The sequence below is a fragment of the Ursus americanus genome, chromosome 22, assembly GCF_024610735.1.
Source record: "Ursus americanus isolate L20-20 chromosome 22, mUrsAme1.1.p, whole genome shotgun sequence".
In the NCBI taxonomy this organism is placed as follows: Eukaryota; Metazoa; Chordata; class Mammalia; order Carnivora; family Ursidae; genus Ursus; species Ursus americanus.
This window is the reverse complement of record NC_142148.1, coordinates 22,085,982-22,106,128: the sequence shown is the minus strand read 5'-3', so window position 1 is coordinate 22,106,128 and position 20,147 is coordinate 22,085,982. Positions and strand designations below refer to the sequence as shown.

General features: G+C 49.2%; 1 protein-coding gene across 4 annotated transcripts in view; it reads left to right on the top strand.

Moving 5' to 3' along the window:
• DLGAP4 (DLG associated protein 4) overlaps nucleotides 1–20,147 on the top strand; it is a 134,400-nt gene that overhangs the window by 97,425 nt on the left and 16,828 nt on the right. For 3 of the 4 annotated variants that reach the window (XM_045804541.2, XM_045804542.2, XM_087853605.1), the window contains 3 exons: nucleotides 3,983–4,344; nucleotides 6,916–7,004; nucleotides 7,546–7,958. In XM_045804541.2, coding sequence (XP_045660497.2) covers nucleotides 3,983–4,344; nucleotides 6,916–7,004; nucleotides 7,546–7,958 — 864 coding nt within the window. Of the gene's footprint in view, nucleotides 1–2,780; nucleotides 3,321–3,982; nucleotides 4,345–6,915; nucleotides 7,005–7,545; nucleotides 7,959–20,147 lie in introns of those variants that run through there. The other variant, XM_045804543.2, reaches the window with a different exon arrangement.

The following is a 20,147-nucleotide window of genomic DNA, read 5'->3' as shown; positions in this document are numbered from 1 at the left end:
ACGGCGGGAAGAAGGGCAGTGGGGGCAGGGAACACAGAATGGCCGGAGTGTCATGTGGGAAGGGCCAGGGACAGTTGTGGGCCTGTTTTTCATCTCCCCGCCCTGGGGAAAGATAATGCTCAGAGCTGAGGGATGCCTGCCACCCAGGAACCCCCCTTAAGGCCCTAAAATCCTCCCTGTTGGTCACATCACTTATCTGGCTGTGACTTGTGCCCCAGGAGCCATAGAAAATCCAAGATATGTTCACCTTTCTTGTTATCACATCTGGCCATGTGGCCAGGCCCCCTGCTAGTTCACTTTCCCTCGGAGTGTGTGTCTGCAGGACTCTGGACCTAGACAACCCTGAGCGAGAGGCTGGAGGGTCACTGTTCTGTCCAGGTTCCTGACTGTGGGCACCCCACTGTCTCCTGGCGGGGATGCCGCTTCCACACAGGTCCCTGCATACACTAACCCTTCCAGGCCAGTTACAGCACCACCCCATAGATGGGGACAAGGACCCTGGCTGGGGTCCCACAGCCTCAGCCAAGCTTAGAACTCAGTTCTTGCTCTGCTGGGCACTGCTAGCCATTGGCTTCACCAAGCTGCTCTTAATGTCCAGCTCTTACAGGAGAACTTTCCCAGGGTTGGTCAGAGAACCAGCCCAGCCTCTCTGACCAGTGACCCAGTGGTGGCTCACCACCCCCTACCCCTACTCCAGGTCTAGCTCCCTCTGTACCAGAAACTAGTAGGAGCCATGCCAGCCCTGGGCCTGAGCCTTACTCTCAGTGATGTAGCCTATGTCATCCCTCCCTGTGGCCACCAGATTAGTACAGGACAGAGCTGGGATCTGAACTCAGGCTTGTCTGGTTCCCTGCTGCCTTTAGTTTCCGGCTCCTTACCATCAAAGGAATGACTCTCACATGGTAGAATTTCAGGCAGTGGAGAGAGGGATTCAGAGCATGAATCTCTCCTGCAGTTGATAGGAATCTCTCCTATCCTTGAATGAAAACAAATAGGAAAACGCTTTGAGTTTGTCAAGGGCCGTGTGAATACGGTGTGCTGTTACTTGGGTTAGAACTCCTCCCCGTGCACTGAACAGATGAGGGTACTGAAAAGTCCAGAGTGGGCCAGAGACTTCCATGAGTAATTGCCAGGGCCCAGACGCCAGGCCTCTGCCTTTAGTCTAAGCCCTTCCTCCTCCAGCAGTCCAGTCTCAGCTTGGACATGCCCCTGCAGATGGGCTCCAGAGTCTGGCAGGATGCTGTGGGGCACGGGGGTCAGTGCAGGCCCCAGACACCCACAGCCCCCTCCTAGCGGAGAGGGGCCTAAAGCCAGGGTAGCAGAGTGAGGTAGCTGCACAGCTGAACGGGTGGTGGTTGCCACTTATGTTAGCAGCTCTGGGTAAGTGGTCTGACCTTTCTGACCCTCACATGCCCCATCTGTAAGTGGGCGCAAAGCCATCATGCTGCTGAGTACAGTTCAGCAAATGACCCAGCTTGGAGGTGTGAGCCTGTCCCTTATGGCCAGCTGACCACAGGGGCCCCTCTTCCCTGAGCTGGTCTGTCCCTTCTCCCGCAGAGCAGTATGTGGACAGCTCATGCTCCTGCTGACCACAGCCCAGCCTCCTGCCTGCCCTGCTGCCAGTCTTCTGCCCATGGGCCAGGCTTCTCAGGCTGCGGAAGGAGAGACTGGGGGTGTGTCTGTCTGGAGGGATCCCTGAAGTTTTCTCAAGGCCTCAGCAGGACTGAGAAATTCTAGGCAGAGTGGGAACTGAGTGCTCCTGGCTCTGAGCTCCCAGAGCCCTTTGTTACCTCCACACTCAGGCGTGAGGCACGGCTTCCGGGCTCTTCCACTGTGGCCTCTGTTACCTAAGTTCAGGCACTCATTTCACGGCCAATTCTCTGCTCCTAGCTTTCCTGGAGTCTATACAGGGCCCGCCTAACACATGTCTGTCAGAGGGATGGAAGGGCTTTTTAAATTAAATTATTTTTAGGTAATTGCAGTTTACATACAGTTGTAAGAAATAATACAGAGGATCCTGTCTACTCTTGCCAGTTTCCCTCAGTGGTAAAATCTTACAAACCTAATATAATATCATAACCAGAATACTGACATATCCCGATTCCACTACCTTCCCTTTCCTCACTTCGTGTCTAGTGCCGTGCAGGTTCTAATGTCCACCGCCTGTCCCCCTTCTTAGCACACAGGGGATCCTTGTCACCCTTTTGTAGCCACACCATGTCCCTCCCAGCCTCCGCATTACCCTCTCCCCTTCTCTCCCCACCAGCCACTGGCCTGCCTCCCGTCTCTGTAATCAGGCCACTTCTCGAGTGCTTTATAGATAGAGCTGTACAGTGTGTACCTTTCTGAGACCGCTTTTCCACTTGGCCTAATTCGCTCACGATTCATCCCGGTTGCTGCCTGCCTCAGTAGTGGGTTCCTTTTCGTTGCTCAGTAGTAGTCCGCAGCCTGGACGTGCCACCGCGTGCTAACCTGGTCACCGAAGGGCACCTGGGTGGTTCCTAGTTTCCGGCTAGGACAAATAAAGCTGCCATGAACACTCACGTAGGAGTTCTTTTGTGAACATGTGCCCATTTCTGTGGGATAAATAAATGCCCAAGAGTGCGGCCGCTGGGTTGGAGGATAACTGCATGTTTAGTTTTAAAGGAAACTGCCAAGGGGCGCCTGGTCTGGCTCAGTCAGTAGAGCGTGTGACTCTTGATCTCTGGGTTGTGAGTTTGAGCTAAGTAATAGAGATTACTTAAAAATAAAATATTTTAAAAAAAATTAACTGCCAAACCGGTTTCCAGGGTGGCGGTACCATTTTGCATTCCCAGCAGCAGTGTATGAGTGATTCAGTTTCCCCACATCCTCCCCAGCACTTAATGTTGTCCCCATTTCGTAACTCAGCCATTCGGATAGGGTTGTGTAGTGATTCTCGCAGTGGCGCATGGCTTCTGCTGGGCCCGGCCGGGGGCCCCTGCGGCACCAGGCCTGGTTTTGTGGGTTTCCACTGGGCCATCACCATCACCATGATTGGTAGCCACTTGAAGGCAGAGCTTAAAGTCGCTCATCTGGCTCCCACTCCCAGCCCGGGTAGAGGTTTGTTTTAGTCCTCATGGGGGAAAGGGCATTTGGAGTTAAGATGCTGAGAAAAGCTGTCCAATCTGACCCAGCCCCTTACAGCAAGTAGCGACTGCTGTTTGAACAGCACCTTCTGTTTCAGACAAAAAGCTGAGCATTTAAGAAGCCAGCTGTGGGCCTTCAGTGTTCTGTCCCTGTGGGCCAGCCCCAGGCCAGGCTGGAATGAGAATCAGAGATGACCCCAACTCCCACCTGTGGTAGGTCCTGGTTCCCTGAATCATGTGGAGAATAGGGAATCAGACCAGGTGTGGTGGAGTCTTGAGGGAGGCAGACTGGTATATGGGGCTTTCACATAATTGGGGGCGGGGGGGGGGCGATAGCAAAATGGGGGTAGGGTTAGCTGGACCCTAAAGGAGGTGTTGGTCTTTGACCAGACAGGGAGGGGGCGTCCAAGCAGAGGGAGGGTAGAGGAGGAAAAGCAGGGAGAGCAGTAGGGGTCTCAGTGAGCTTTAGGAAGCAAGGTTAACACTCCTTAGCACTCCCACCGTCTACTCCTCTGTCACTGCCTCCCTGGCACTGGGTCAGGCTCTGTCACAGCCTGTAGCACCGTGAACTTTATCATCTAGCCCATGCCCCAGCTGGAGAATACTTTGTATGGGACTATGAGGTGGAGGAGGTCTTTGGTCCATGTTGGCATCTCCAGCTAGACTTGGCCTTGGCCTAGCAGGAGGGTGGGCAGGGCCTGTGTCTGTCTGTCTTGGTCACTGCTGTCAGACCCTCACTCTCTTGCTCCAGAAATCTTCCTTGAGGGAACAGCTGAGTCCAGAGCTGGGCCAGTCAGGTGGGGCCTCAAACTTAAAGGGGTTCGCGAGTGTTGGGACCTTACCTTCTCCCTGCGCCTCCTCTCCCCTCTCTGCAGGTTCATCATGCCTAGTGGCGTATAAGAAGACCCCCCCACCGGTCCCTCCACGTACCACGTCAAAGCCCTTCATCTCTGTCACGGTCCAGAGCAGTACTGAGTCTGCCCAGGACACCTATCTGGACAGCCAGGACCACAAGAGTGAGGTGACAAGCCAGTCGGGCCTGAGCAACTCGTCAGACAGCCTGGACAGCAGTACCCGACCGCCCAGTGTGACGCGGGGCGGAGTCACCCCAGCCCCTGAGGCCCCTGAGCCACCCCCAAAACATGCAGCTCTGAAGAGTGAACAAGGGACGCTGACCAGCTCCGAATCCCACCCCGAGGCCATCCCCAAAAGGAAACTGTCATCTATAGGAATACAAGTAGGAGTCCCTTTCACACTCTTGTGTCCTCAGCCCACTCTGTGCACCTGCCTGTGTGTAATTACATCTGGTGGAGGCCCACTAGGTCTCCGGGGCAAAGTGGTTTGTCTGTATTTTGGGGGTTGGCTCCAAGTGGCCGAACCAAATTCCACCCATAGCCGCGCCTCCCTTGCATTTCCACTCGTGCTGCAGTCTGCGGCTGTGGGCACGCGTCCCTGCTCTTCCGATGGGCTGTCCCAGTGAATGTAGTTACACTCAGCCAGCCATCTCCTGTCCACTGTTTGCCTGTCCACTGTCTGTCTGTCCACTCCACCCTTTGCCCTGCCAGTCGACGTGTGGGAGGTGGGACTGGCCTAACAGTTCTCTAATCCAAGGTCAGCTCGGGTGCGGAGGCCGCCGCCCTGCTTGGCGGCGGGAGCAGCTTGGAGCCTAGATGCCGATGGGCCTGGGGCCCGGGACCCAGAGCCCTTGAGCCATGGGGGTTGCTTGAGGGGAACTTTACCCAGAGCCCTCTCGGGCCTTGGGGACAGGTAGGTGGCTCGAGGCACCAGGCCCATTTCAAATTGAGAAGTGTGATGCTGGTCCTGATGCCTCCCTCCATGGGAAAGGATCCAGGCAGATATTTCCCCAGGACCAAGTAGCCAAAGCCAGCAGACCGTCCTGGAAGCCACACTCGCTGTACACCCACGGCTGTGGCACGCGGCAGGACAGGGCACACCAGCTCCCCTCCACTGCTTCACTGCGCCTCTTGCATGTACCGGACAGCAGCAATTCTGTCTCCGGACTGGGGCAGCTGGAGCCCTGCCTCACAGGATTCAAGAGTGCTCTGAGTCCAGAGTAAGGACTCTCCCTGCTCTGGCCGGACCTCCAGACTAAAGTGGACCACACTCAGGGCAGGGAGGAAGGGAGGGCAGCTACAGTGAGCCTTGAGCTTGGGGAAGGCGGAGCCCTCAGGGAGGTCAAGCTGGTGTGTGTTGTGGCTTAGGGTGCAAGGGCTCCCCATTTCCTCAGCCACGCCTGAGCAACCGGATGTGGTCGAGTGGATGGCAGAGCGCTAGAATGCCCAAGGAACTTGAGACACGAGGAAGACCAAATGGCTCGGACCAGAGAAGGCTCACTAGCCAATTTTTTGCCCTGGCCTGAATTATTTCCCCCCTAAGAGGCAACTCAGGGCTTCAGTTTGCCCACAACTACAGGAACAGAGTTGTCCAGGAGACTAGTGGTTTCTGGGTTCCTTTGTAAGGAGACCAGCCCCTGCCCCGTGCAGCTGCTCCAAGAGGGATTCTTGGGGACATCGCAAGTAGCCTAGTGTCTTGGTCTTGACCACCCAGGGTTGTTGTTTGGGCAGCCTCACCCTCTCCTTGGCCAAACCAGAGGCTCCTGTCTTTTCAGGTCTGAGCTGAGCTCACCATTGATTCCTTTCATCCAGAAATTCACACGGGGATGAGGATCCTAGCTCTTGAGTCCATCCTGGGCCTCCCCTTCCTGGGATTCACCCACACCCCCATGCCAAGCTCTTGTTGCAGCTCTTTGAGATCGTGACTCTGCGCTCCCCGAGTGGAAACTTGCTGCAGGAGAAGCGCAGCTGTGTCCCCGTGGCCAGGAGCCTGGCGCCCGGCCCCTGCCCCAGAAAGCCCCACAGCCCCTGTCACATCTGTGAAGACAAGGGACTGGGAGTGCCCAATTTCCAAGGATACCCTGACAACCCTCATCCCACCCCCTTGGTACCTCAAGCCCTAGGTGAAGTGTGGGTTCTCCCTCATTCATGAGCAGTGATGGAAGGGCTGGCCTGGCTGCTCCATGGCCACGCATCTTGGTCCCAGAGAAGAAAGGCAGACTCGGGGCATGACTGCTGCCGGGTTTCCTTCCACTTCACAGGAGTGTAGAAAAAGTGCTAGCTTTTGCACTTGGCCCTGGCCCTGGCCCTTCCTACTGCTCCCCAGGCCCACCCACTGCTGAAGATAACCTCAGCCATCCAGGCCCGGCATCCCAGAGCGTCCTGGGACCTCACTGGCTCTCACCTCGGGGGCAGTTTCCAATCCAGAACCGCTGTCCAAGGTTTGGCCCTGAGACAGGCGCCTCCAGCCTGCCCTTCAGCTGCAGGGTTGGGGGAGAGATCTTTGCCTCAAGACAGCCCCCAGCTTCGACTACACCAGATAACGGCTGTGGCTTTGTGTGTGTGTGTGTGTGTTTTCTTTCTCTCTCGTCGTCCTTCTTTTTTTTCTTCTCTCTGATGCGTGTAAAGGAGAGGACTAGAAGGAACGGTTCCCACCTCTCGGAGGACAACGGACCCAAAGCAATCGATGTGATGGCACCCTCCTCAGAGTAGGGAAAGCCAGTCATCTCCACCCCATCCCACCTCCCGCCCACCTGCCCGCCCGCCTCCGCGCGAATGAGCAGTGCCCGGCTTCACTGGGTCCGGCCTCGGGCCCACGTGCAGTGTCCGCATGCCTCGTGTCTGTCTGTCCTTCTGCGTCGTCCCACTAATGTGAATTTCAGCAGCAAGTGTGGTGTTTGTTTTTTATTTTTGTCTTTGTCTCCGTGCCGTCGCTGTCGTTGTCCTTCAATAAGGTTGACTGCATTCAGCCAGTGCCAAAAGAGGAGCCCAGTCCCGCTACCAAATTCCAGTCCATCGGGGTTCAGGTAGAGGACGACTGGCGGTAAGTCGCACAGAGGTGGTGGCTGCTTCTCCCCCTCCTCTCCCTCCCTCTGCTCTCACCTCTCCTGCGCCTTCTCCTCCTGCTCTCCCTAACCCACTTCTCCTCGCTGGATTTCTAATAACCAAGCTGGGTTTGGGGTTCGGGCAGCGGCCCAGGCATGGGAGGCTGGGCAGGCAGGCGGGCGGGCCAGTGAGCGCTTGCTCTGCGAGATTAATCAGCCCTCGGGGGGCCGAGGCCAGCAGAGACATAGCCCAGCACCCTGATGTTGGTGGTCTTCCTGGCCCCACTGCAGTAAACAGGCAACCTTATGACCTTGTCCGTGTGTGTGTGTGCGCGTGTGGGCGCGGACGGGTGGGGCAAGGGCTGAGCAGAGAATGAGATGGGGGCCGTGGGACCCGCTTCAGGCGCATGGTGAGCAGACGATGCATCCGTTTCTCTGTCTCCCGTGTGTCCGGGTCGGGGTGGCCTCTGGTCTCTGGCCCTCCTGGTGACTCTCACCTCTTCCTGTCCCCACCCTACTTCACCCCACCCCCACCCCCAGAAGCAGCGCCCCCTCTCACAGCATGTCCTCCCGACGGGACACCGACTCAGATACCCAGGATGCCAATGACTCAAGCTGTAAGTCATCTGAGAGGAGCCTCCCGGACTGCACCCCACACCCCAACTCCATCAGCATCGATGCTGGCCCTCGGCAGGCCCCCAAGATTGCCCAGATCAAGCGCAACCTCTCCTATGGAGACAACAGCGACCCTGCCCTAGAGGCCTCCTCGCTGCCCCCGCCCGACCCCTGGCTCGAGACCTCCTCCAGCTCCCCAGCAGAGCCAGCGCAGCCGGGGCCCTGCCGCCGGGACGGCTACTGGTTCTTGAAGCTACTTCAGGCAGAAACGGAGCGGCTGGAGGGCTGGTGCTGCCAGATGGACAAGGAGACCAAAGAGAACAACCTCTCTGAAGAAGGTGAGTGCCGCAGGGACGGCCCCCGGGCTGGAGAGAAGGGGCCCGGCTCGTGCCTCAGGTTCCCTTCTTGAGTCGGCTGTGAGCTCACCACGTATTTCCCTTCGTTCCTTCCCTCTATCTGCCTAACCTAACCTTTATCCGGGAAGGATTTCTGGGAGTACAGGCTGTGGGCTCAGCCACACCCAGGCTTGAAGGCCAGCTCTTCCCTTCCTCGTGAAGTGACCGTAGTCAGGTGCCTCCCAGCCTCAGTTTCCTCTGTGTAACGGAGAGATAGATACTCCTGCCCTCCAACTGCATGAGCGTTTTTGAGGACTGAAGGTGGCCATGCACGGGAGGGCCCAAAGAAGTGGCGAACACAGAGACAGCTGGTACCATACTTATGCCTACAGCAGCTCCTTATTGGGTGCCTACTATATGCCACGCCCCAAGGATCTAACCTCGGGCCTCAGTAGCATGTGAGGACCTGTGCAGGGGGGGGACACAGAAGCCAGCTACTCCCCCCCCCACTTCTGTTTCTGTCTATACTGTGCCTATTCCTCCAAGAAATGAGTCCCAGAAAGAGCTAAAAATAGGCAGGGAGCCTAGATTCACAGGTAGTTGATAACAGGAGAGGGGTGGCCCCTGGGAAGTTCCAGGCCATGGCCCCAGGAGCCACAGCTCGTCCTCAGTGAGGGCCCTCTCCAGAGAACGTGCAGGAAGGACAGGTCTCTAGAGTATCCAGAAGGGATGGATGGCGTGGGGCCTGAGGAGAGCCACCTGGGATGGGTCCGTATCCATGGCCCTCTAGGCCAGTGTCCCAGCTTTGATGTCACACCTGCTGCTGTGCAGAGAACAGTCGAGAGCTGTGTACCTAAGAACTTTTCACAGTAAGAGTATTGAACGAGTCAGAGTGGAGGCAAGGCCCAGAGAATGCACTGAAAGCCTTCCAGCAGGAACCAGGTAGCCCACGGCCCGGCCTCCGCCTTCCCTGCCCACAGCTCTGGGCAGCTGTGCGTTCTAGTGTTCGCCTGCTACTGCAGCTTTTTGTCTTTTACATGGGATTACCTTTTATTTCCTCTCAAATTCGTCATCACCATGTACTGATTTCCTGCTCTAAGCAGTGAGCGGTTAGCTCTGCCACGTCGGCCTCCTGGGCGCGACCCTCCGTGTCGGACATCACAGTTGGGGGTTAAGTAACCGTCGGCAGTTCTGGGCGCCGTGAGCATGGAAATACTGTTCACTGCAGAGCCTAATACCGTATGATGATTTCATTTCCTTTTCCGCATTTTCTTTTTCCTAAAATGAAGGACTGGCTCATCTTTTTCATGCCCTTCGTTTTCTCAGCTCTTGCTGCTTTCCCACGCGTGCCACCACATCCACCAGCCCGCATCTATGCTGTCTCCCAGACCTGCACACGTATCCCATAAACTCATGATTTCAGATTTGCCCTGGTGCCCTCTAGTTCTCTGTTCTCGTCTGGCCAGGTTATTCTCTGGGCCTGCTGCCTAGCTGCTGTCCACAGAATTCACTTTTCATCACCTGGGACTGCCCTTGGCCACTGTCCCATGGTGGACACCCCGCTTTCCAGACCACATGGCCTCCTGCTTTCTTGGCTGTCGTCCCTCATTTTGCTGGCACACACCTTCAATTAATTCGAGATAAATTTTTGGAAACTGCCTATCTTTATTCAGACCTCACATGGTTGGGCTGGTTGTAAAGTTGAAAATAATAAATTATATACGTAAATGTATATGTTTAAAGGTAGATATATATATATAACCTATATATATACACACACACCTATAATCTATATATACGTACCAATAAACATAATGCTGAAAATCATTTTCCCTCTGAATCTTCAAGGCTGTATTGTGTTTAGCTTCCCTTACTTGTACTGAAAAGTTTGATGCATTCCACTTCTCAAGCCTTTGTGTTTTTTTATTGATGGAAGCTGTTAGGCTCTTCACTTGACCTCTCCTGTGAACTTTCTCAGTGCCGCGCCGAGGAAAGGGGCTTTGTTCATGTGGCAGCAGCAGATAGGCCCTTTCTGGGTGGAGACACAGGTCTTTTGTTTTTGAGAAATAGCCTTGCATTAACTTTTTTTTCCTTAAGATTTTATTTATTTGAGAGAGTACAAGTGAGAGAGTACAAGCGAGAGAGTACAAGCAGGGGGAGGGGCAGAGGGAGAGGGAGTAGCAGACTCCTCACTGATCAGGGAGCCCGACGTGGGCTGGGTCTCAGGCCCCTGGGATCATGACCTGAGCCGAAGGCAGACACTTCACTGACCAAGCCACCCAGGCGCCCCGCCCACCTTGCATTTACTTTTTAAAAATAATTTATGCACTTGGATCTGTTCTGTTTTCTCTGCGAAACTCCCATCACTCAGATGTGGGACCTGTCGGATGGAGCCTCAGCCTCTGATCTTTTCTTCCTCATATCTGTCTTTCAGTTGTCTTTCTGGAAGGCTTTTTCTTTTCTTTTTTCACACTGTAACAGCTTTATTGATCTAGGATTCACAAGCCATGAAATTCACCCTTTTAAGGTGTACCGTTCAGTGGCAGTTAGTACACTCAGTGTTGTACAGCCATCACTACTGATTTCATTCTCATCGCTCCAGAAAGAAACCCCGTAACTTCGTAGTCACTCCTCATTCCCTCCTCCTCCTCACCTCTCAGCAACCACGAATTCTGTCTCAGGGGATTTGCTCTTCTGAATACTTATGCAGATGGAATCATACAATATGTGGTCTTTCGTGTCTGGCTTGTTTCATTTTGCATAATGTTCGCAAGGTTCATCCAAGTCGTAGCACCTACCAGCACGTCCTTCCTTGTTGCTGGATACTCCCCCACTTCATGGGGGTACTTCATTTTATCCATTCATCTGTTGATGGACATTTGGGTTGTTTCCACTTTTGGGCTAGTATCTGTAACACTGCTATGAACACTTGTGTGTGTGTGTGTGGACGTATGTTCATTTCTTTTGGATACATGCCTAGGAGTAGAATTGCTGGATCATATGGGAACTCTGTGTTTAAATCTCTGAGGAACGTGCCCAACTGTTGTCATCAGGGCTGCACCATTTAACATTCCCGCCAGAATATGAGGATTCTCATTTCTCTACATCTTCACCAACACTTGCAGTCACTGGTCTTTTGAATCGAGCCATCCTAGTGGACATGAAGTAGCATCTTGTGGTTTTAATTTGTATCTCCATGATGGCTACTAATGTCGAGCATCTTTGCATATACCTGTCGGCTCTTTTTACATTTTTGTTGGAGAAATCTGTGGAGATTCAGAGGTTTTTCTGACTTTATCACCAAACTCTGTCCATCAAATGTTTACTATGGCCATTCATATAAGAGGTCGTTCTTCCTCTGTTCCTTTTTCATGATTTTTTTTTTAAACATGGACAAAGCCAGCTCTTGTTCTTTTCCTTTTTTTTTTTTTTAAGATTTTATTTATTTATTTGACAGGGAGAGCAAGAGGGAGAGAGCACGAGCAGGGGGAGCAGCAGGCAGGGGGAGAGGGAGAAGCAAGCTTCCCCGCTGAGCAGGGAGCCCGATGCGGGGCTCGATCCCAGGGTCCTGGGATCATGACCTGAGCGGAAGGCAGCCGCTCAATGATCTGAGCCACCCAGGCCTCCCCTGTCCATTTGTTAACTGGGTTGTCTTCTTGTTGTTGAGTTGCAAGAGTTCTTTATATGTTCTGAATAATGGCCCTTATTAAATTTGTGATTTGCAAATATTTTCTCTATTCTGTAAGTTGCCTTTTCATTTTCTTTTTTTTTTTTTTTTAAGATTTTATTTATTGGGGCGCCTGGGTGGCACAGCGGTTGGGTGTCTGCCTTCAGCTCAGGGCGTGATCCCCGTGTTAATGGGATCGAGCCCCACGTCAGGCTCCTCCGCTGTGGGCCTGCTTCTTCCTCTCCCACTCCCCCTGCTTGTGTTCCCTCTCTCGCTGGCTGTCTCTCTCTCTGTCGAATAAATAAAATCTTTTTTTTTTTTTTTAAGATTTTATTTATTTATTCGACAGAGAGAGAGACAGCCAGCGAGAGAGGGAACACAAGCAGGGGGAGTGGGAGAGGAAGAAGCAGGCCCACAGCGGAGGAGCCTGACGTGGGGCTCGATCCCATTAACACGGGGATCACGCCCTGAGCTGAAGGCAGACACCCAACCGCTGTGCCACCCAGGCGCCCCTGTCTTTTCATTTTCTTGATAGTATCAATTCATACATGGTAGTTTTTATTTATTTTTATTTTTAAGATTTTATTTGAGAGAAGAGAGAGAGTGCACACAAGAGAGAGCACAAGCAGGGGAGGGACAGAGGGAGAGGGAGAAACAGACTCCCCGCTGAGCAGGAAGGCCGACGCAACACAACTCGGGGCTCAATCCCAGGACCCCGGGATATGACCTGAGCCCAAGGCAGATGTTTAACTGACTGAGCCACCCAGGCGCCCCTGTACAAGGTAGTTTTTAATTCTGATGTAGTCCTATTTATTTTTCTTTCATGGCCGTGCTTTTACTTATTTTTAAAGTTATGAACATACATTAATTTAATAAAAATTAAAATGAGGGGGCCACCTGGTGGCTTAGTTGGTTAAACATCTTCCTTTGTCTCGGGTCATGATCCCAGGGTCCTGGGGTCAAGCCTGGCATTGGGCTCCCTGCTCAGCGGGAAGTCTGCTTCTGCCTCTCCCTCTGCCTGCTGCTCCCCCTGCTTTTGCTCTCTGTCTCTGTCAAATAAATGAATAAAATCTAAAAAAAAAATTAAAATTAGGATAAAAACATCAAGGCACTGAGAAACTGGTAGGTCTGTGTGGGCAGGGCTTGTTGAAAGGTAGGCTTCTGTGGATGCCTCAGAAAATTGGTTTTAAATAACATATGGTAGAAATTATATCACAATAACAAAGGAAACCAATTACATTAATAGTTATCAAGATGTATACTTTTTTGTTAAGACATTAAATAACACAATCTAGCAGTGAGTCTAATTAATTTCCAAGTAGTGGATGACAGTAAACATTATTTCACGATAACTGTGACAGGTGTAATGTGATATGAAATTATCTGTGATTTCTATTGGTGCCAGAGTGACAGGTACTGCTAACATTAAAGTGGTTTATTGCCCAACTAAATTTAAGGACATCTTGCTCTTTCCTTAGGGGAAGACCTTTAAATGTCAGTATTCTTTCTCTGCAATCCTACAGAATCTTGTTCAGAGAAGAATCTTGTTTCTCTAGGGGTCAGTATTTTCTCTGATATTATTGCTTGTGTTTTAAATGATTTTGTGAGGCACCTGGCTGGTTCAGTTGGTGGGGCATGCAACTCTTGATCTTGGGGTTATGTGTTTGAACCCCACATTGGGTGTAGAGATTACTTAAAAATAAGACCTTTAAAAAAAATTGGGGCACCGGAGTGGCTCAGTCAGTTAAGCGACCAACTCTTGATTTTTTTTTTTTTTAAGATTTTATTTATTTATTTGACAGAGAGAGACAGCCAGCGAGAGAGGGAACACAAGCAGGGGGAGTGGGAGAGGGAGAAGCAGGCTCATAGCAGAGGAGCCTGATGTGGGGCTCGATCCCATAACGCCGGGATCACGCCCTGAGCCGAAGGCAGACGCTTAACGACTGAGCCACCCAGGCGCCCCCCAACTCTTGATTTTGGCTCAGGTTATGATCTCAGGGTCGTGAGATCAAGCCCTGCATCAGGCTCTGTACTCAGCAGAAGTCTGCTTGTCCCTTCCCTCCAAGCCCTCTGCCCCTCCCCATGCATGGACATGCACTCTCTTTCTCTCTCTCTGTCTCTCTCAAAAATAAATAAATAAAAATAAAATTAATGATTTTTTAATCACTACAGTTTTTAAATTTGATAGGTTCATATCAATCTTTTGCACTCTTGATTTTTTAAAAATTTTTTATTGTGGCAAAATATAACATCATTTTAACAGGGTTTTTTTAAGACTGATTTATTTTGAAAGAGAGAGACGGAATGCAGGGGAGAGGGGCAGAGGGAGAGAGAAATCTCAAGGAGACTCCCCACTGAGCACAGAGTCCGACACGGGGTTCCATCTCACAACCCCAAGATCATGGCTGGAGCCGAAATCAAGAGTCGGGTGTTTAACCAGCTGGGCCACCCCGGCGCCCTGCATCTTCACGGTTCTTAAATGTACAGTTCAGCGGCATTAAAGACATTCATATTGTTGCACGGCCGTCACTGCCATCCATCCCCATAGCTTTTTATCTTGTAAAACTGAAACTCTACCCATTAAACAATAACGCCTCATTCTTCCTTCCTTCCCAGCCCCGGGCACCCATTATTATACTTTCTGTAAAGTTCCAGCTACTCCAAATACCTCATAAAAGTGGAATCCCACAGTATTTACCTTTTTATGATTGGTTTATTTCACTGAGCATTAATGTCCTCAGAAGTTCTTCCGTGGCATAGCGTATCTCAGAACACCATTTCTTTTTCCGACTGAACAACAACGTGTACACATTTCGCTTATCCTTCCATCGGTCAAGAGAACAGACATTTGGATTGCTGCCACACTTCAGCTGCTGTGAGTAACGCTGCTGTGAACGTGGGCGTACAAATAACTCCCAAGTCCTTGCCTTTTGGTCTGTTTGGATCTATATCCAGAAGCGGAATTGCAAGATCATGTGGTAATTCTATTTTTAGTTTTGTGAGGAACCATCACAGTGTTTTTCACAGTCACTGTATCATTTTACACTCCCCCCAGCAGTGCTCAGGGGTTCCAGTTTCTCCATGTCCTTGCCAACACTTGTTGTTCCCCATTTTCTTCAGAGTTGCCATCCTCATGGCTGTGAGGTGGTGTCTTCTTACAGTTGTGACTCTCGTCTCCCTAAGGCTTAGTGATCTCGAGCACGTCTTCATGTGCTTGTTGGCCGCTCACAGGTCTTCTTTCGAGAAATGTCTACAGAGGTCCTTTGCCCGTGTTGAAGTCAGGTGGTTTGCTGTTTTGTTATTGAGTTTTAAGAGATCTCTATATGTTGTAGATATTAATCCCTTACCCAGATATAGGATTTGCAAATATCGTCGCCCATCTAGTGGGTTATCTTTTTACTCTGTAGATTTTTATAATGCACAAAATTTTAAATTTTTTTGAAGTTTGTTCGTTCTTTTGTTACCTGTGCCTTTCATGTAATAATGAATCATTGCAAATCCAATGTCCTGAAGCTTTCATGCCATTTTTTCTTCTAAGAGTTTTATTGTTGTAAAAGGTCTTACATTTAGGTCCTTGATCCATTTTGAGTTAACTTTTGTATATGGCATTAGGTGGGTCTAACTTTTGCATGTGAATGTCCAGTTTTCCCAGCACCATCTGTTGAAAGGACCATCCTTTCCCCATTTGTCTTGGTACCCTTGTCAAAAATCATTTGACCATATATGTAAGGGTTTACTTCAGGGATGTCTATTTTATTCCAGTGATCCAGATGTCTGTCTTTAAGGCAACACCACACCGTTTTGATTTCTGTGGTTTTGTAGTAGGTTTTGAAATCATGACGTATGAGTCCTCCCATTTTGTTCTTTTTCAAGATTGTTTTGAGTATTTGGGGTCCCCTGAGATCGCATATGACTTTTAGGATGGGTTTTTCTATTTCTGTAAAAACACACTTTGGGATTTTTGAAAGGGACTGTATTGAATCTGTAGATGGCTTTGGGTAGTATTGACATTTTAACAGAATTAAGCCTTGATGAACAGGGGACGCACTTCTGTTTCTTGTGTCGTCTTTAATTTCTTTCAGCAGTGTTTTGTAGTTTCCATTGTACAAGCCTTTCACCTCCTCGGTTAATTCGTTCTTAAATATTTTCTACTACTTGATGCTATTGTAAATGGAATTGTTTTATATTTTCCTTTTCAGCTTATTCGTTGTTAGCATATAGAAATGCAGCTCTTTCGTTAGCTTTGTACCCTGCTGCTTTGCTGAGTTCACGTAGTAGTTCTGGGTGCGCGCATGTGTAATCTTCGGGGTTTTCTACAGAATATCGTGTCTTCAAACAGGTAATTTTACTTCTTCCTTTCCAATTTGGATGTCTTTTCTTTTTCTTGCCTAACTGCTCTGGCTAGAACTTCTAGTACTTTGACTAGACGTGGTAATAGTGGGCATCCTTGCCCTATCTCTGGTCTTAGAGGAAACACTTTCAGACTTTCATCATTGAGTGATTGAGCATTGAGTATTATGCTCCCTGTGGGTTTTTCATAGATGGCTTCTATTATGTTGAGGTAGTTTCCTTCTACTCCTAGTTTGTTGAGTGTTTGTCTCATGAAAGGGTGTTGGATCCCATCCTTCCATTCCAGGAATAAATCCCACTTGGTCTTGATATGTAACCCTTTTAATGTGTCACTGAGTTGTATTTGCTAGCATTTTCGTGTTGACGTTCATAGGAATATTGGTCTGTAGCTTTCTTTTCTTGTAGTGTCTTCGTCTGGCTTTGGTTTCAGAGTAATGGGGCCTCATAGAATGAGTTAGGAAGTATTTCCTCCTCTCCAATTTTTGGAAAAGTTTGAGGATTAGTAATTAGTTCTTTAAATCTTTGGTAAAATTCACCAGTGAAGCCATCAGGTCTAGGACTTTTCTTTATTGAGAGTTTTTGAGTACTGATTCAGTCTCCTGATGAGATAAAGGTCTATTCCGATTTTCTGTTTTTACTGATTTAGTTTTAGCAGGCTTTGTGTTTCTAGGAATTTGTCCATTTCATCGTCCATTTCACCCAGGTTATCCATTTTATTGGTGTGTAACTGTTCTAGTATTCTTACAGTCTTTTTATTCCTATAGAGCTCCACTTCCATTTTTGATTTTAGTATTGTCATCTTTCTCTTAGTCCATCTAGCTAAAGGTTTGTTACTTCTGCTGATCTTTTTGTTTCATTCATTTTTCTCTATTTTTCTATTCTTTATCTCTGCTCTAATCTTTCTTGTTTCCTTCTTTCTGCTGGCTTTGGGGTTTATTTTGTTCTTCTTTTCTAGCTCCTTAAGTTGTAATGTTAGATTGATCTGAGATCTTTCGTAAGTTTTTAATGTGTTTATAGCCATATATTACCCCTTAGCACCACTTTTGTTGTGTTTCGTAAGTTTGGGTATGTTTTATTTTCATTCATCTCGGTATTTTCTAATTTCCTCTCTATTTCTTCTTTGACCCATTGGTTGTTTAGAGGTATATTGTTCTGTCTCTCTCTCCCTCTCTAAAAAAAAGGGGGGGGTGCCTGGGTGGCTCAGTCAGTTAAGCATCCAACCCAGGTCATGATCTCAGGATCATGAGATCGAGCCCTGCATCAGGCTCTGTGCTGGGCATGGAGCCTGCTTAATACTCTTTCTCTCTCCCTCTCCCTCCCCAAAATAAACAAGTAATTAAGTGTATTGTTTAATTTACACAGTTTTGTGAGTTTTCCAGTTTTCCTTTTGTTAAATTGATTTCTAACTTCATCCTACTGTATTCAGAGAAGATATTTGTATGATTTATATCTTTTTAAAAATCTATTAAGACTTAATTTGTGGGGGCACCCACCTGGCTCAGTCAGTGGAGCATGGGACTCTTGATCTCGGGGTTGTGAGTTCAGGCCCCACGTTGGGCCTAGAGCTTACTTTTTAAAAAAACTTGGAGGCGAAAAAAAAAAAGACTCAATTTGTGGCCTAACCATATGGTCTAGCCTAGAAAATGTCCCATGTACACTCAGGAATAATATGTATTCTGTTGCTGGGTAGTGTGTTCTGTGTAAGTCTGTTAGATCTAGTTGGTTTATTGTGTTGTTTAAATGCTCTCTTTCCTTACTTATCTCCTGTCTTGTCCCATTATTGTGAGTAGGACATTAAAGTCTCCAGCTAGTACCGTAGAACTGCCAGTTTCTCCCTTCACTTCTGTCTGTTTTTGCTTTCATGTATTTTGGTGCTCATTAGGTATATAAATGTTTATAACTGTTACATCTTCTGGGGGCACCTGGGTGGCTCAGTCAGTTAGGCGTCTGCTTTCGGCTCAGGTCATGATCCCGGGGTCCTGGGATAGAGCCCCTCACTGGGCTTCCTGCTCGGTGGGGAGTCTGCTTCTTGCTCTTCCTCTCCCTCTGCCTCTCTCCCCCCACTTGTGTTCTCTCTGTCTCAAATAAATAAAATCCTTAAAAAAAATTGTTACATCTCCTTGCTATTCTGAATGCACTTTTGATTCTTAAGAATACGTCTGTGTTCCAATGGCATAGAGACTTTTTCATGGTTTCAAAATTTGGGTTTTTTTTTTCATTTTTTCATATTTAGGTTTTTAATCCATCAGCAGTTCCTATCTGCATTCTACAATCTTGTTTTGTTTCTTTTCTACGGAAAGCCAGTTGTCACAACACCAGTTATTGAAGTCATTACTTTCCTCACTGATCAGTGATACTGGCCGGTCATAACCTCTGCCAAGTTTTACGTACACAGGGGTGTGTTTCTGGGCTCTATTGTGTTCTCCTGTTTTGTCTATTTCTGCGTTAATATAGCTGTTAACTGCCATAGCTTTTTCGCATTCCTTGGTATCTGGAAGGGCGAATCCTCGTCCTTATTGTGTTCGGAAATAAAAAGTTCACATACCTCTTCATTCATCCAGTACTCATTCTGGAACGAGTATAGCAAATTCCTTGGAAAAATTTTGCTGGAGCATTGCCTGGAAATAGAATTTATCGATTAATTTGGGAAACTTGATACCTGTAAAATAATGAGTCGTCTTAGCAATGAATAAAGCTTCTGTCTCCGTTTATTCAGCTCTCCCTTCTATATCCTTCTCTTCAAGTTTGATGAATTGCTCCATGATGGTCTTCCATATTTTTATTCGGTTTATTTCTTAGTACTAGCTAGGGTATTTTTGGATAGTAAAACCGAGCAGTTTCTGTTTTGCATATTCGGATAGTTACTCTGGGATTTGTACAGTGATGTCGTGTGCAGCGGCCTCGTGGGACTCTGTTCTCTTGGATTTGCATCGTAAGTAGTATTTGCTACAATGACAATTTTGTGTCTCTCTAATTTTACTGTGTCTCATGCATCTCTTGTCTAACTGTGGGAGTGTCAGGACACTGTGGAACCGTAGGAAGAAAGTAGCACCCCCTGACCTGGTCCTGACCTTCCCTCATTCTGTGAATATGTACTGGCACTTTTTCTAGCTTCTGGGGAGAAGGCAGTGAACAAAACCAAGCCCTTGCCCTCGTGGAGCTTACGTTCTCATGGGGCGAGACAGAAAATAACCAAATCAGCAAACAACGTGGAAGATGCTTAGATGCGCAGCGGAGAAAACAGCACAGAAAGGACAGTGGGGGCTCAGGGATCCTGGAGATCTGGAGGGCAGAGGCAGCGGCAGGGACCGAGAGCTCCTGGGGTGGGCAGATGCCTGACGGGCTTCGGGCCCAGGGAGTGTCCGGTATGGTGGCAGCAGCAAGCCGGACGTGGGAGCTGGAGTCGGGGCCTCGGGGGATGAAAGGCTTGGCTTTCACTCTCAGAGGAGAACTCACTGGAGAGTTTTGAGTGCCGCAACTTGACATTCTTTTTTAAAGGATGAATCTGGTTTCTCTGTTCGAGAGTGGGGTGAGGGGCACAAGTGGAAAGTGGGAGAAATGAGGAGGGTGTCACCATGATCTGGGTAAGACAAGATGGTGGTGGCCATGAGCACTTCTGAGAGAGGGGGCAGTTCTGGATACATCTGGCAGATAGAGCAGCATTTCCTGACAGACTGGGTATGGACTTGGAGTGAAAGGGTCAAAACCGGTTTGCAATCTGGGTGACAGAAGCTGGAGTTGCTACTGGGATAGGGAAGTCGGGAGTTCAGTTTCCAGCATGCTAAGTGCAGTGTGCATTATCAGGTATCAGAGTGGGGACATCAGGCAGGCAGATGGATACAGGAGCTGGGGAAGGCCCAGGCTTGAAGATTTACTGGAAGTCCTCAGAGTGTATGTTAAGGTCAGAAATGAGATGGCAGGGGCAACTGGGTGGCTCAGTCGGCTGAGCGTCCCACTCTTGGTTTCGGCTCAGGTCACGATCTCATTGGTCATGAGATTGAGCCCCGCGTGGGGCTCCGCACTCAGTGGGGAGTCTGCTTGCGATTCTCTTACTCTGCGCCCTCCCCACTCACATGTGCGCTCTCTCCCTCCCTCCCAAAAATAAATAAATCTTAAAAAAAAAAAAAGAAAGAAAGATGAGATGGCAAAGCCTAAGGAATGGAGACATGGACACT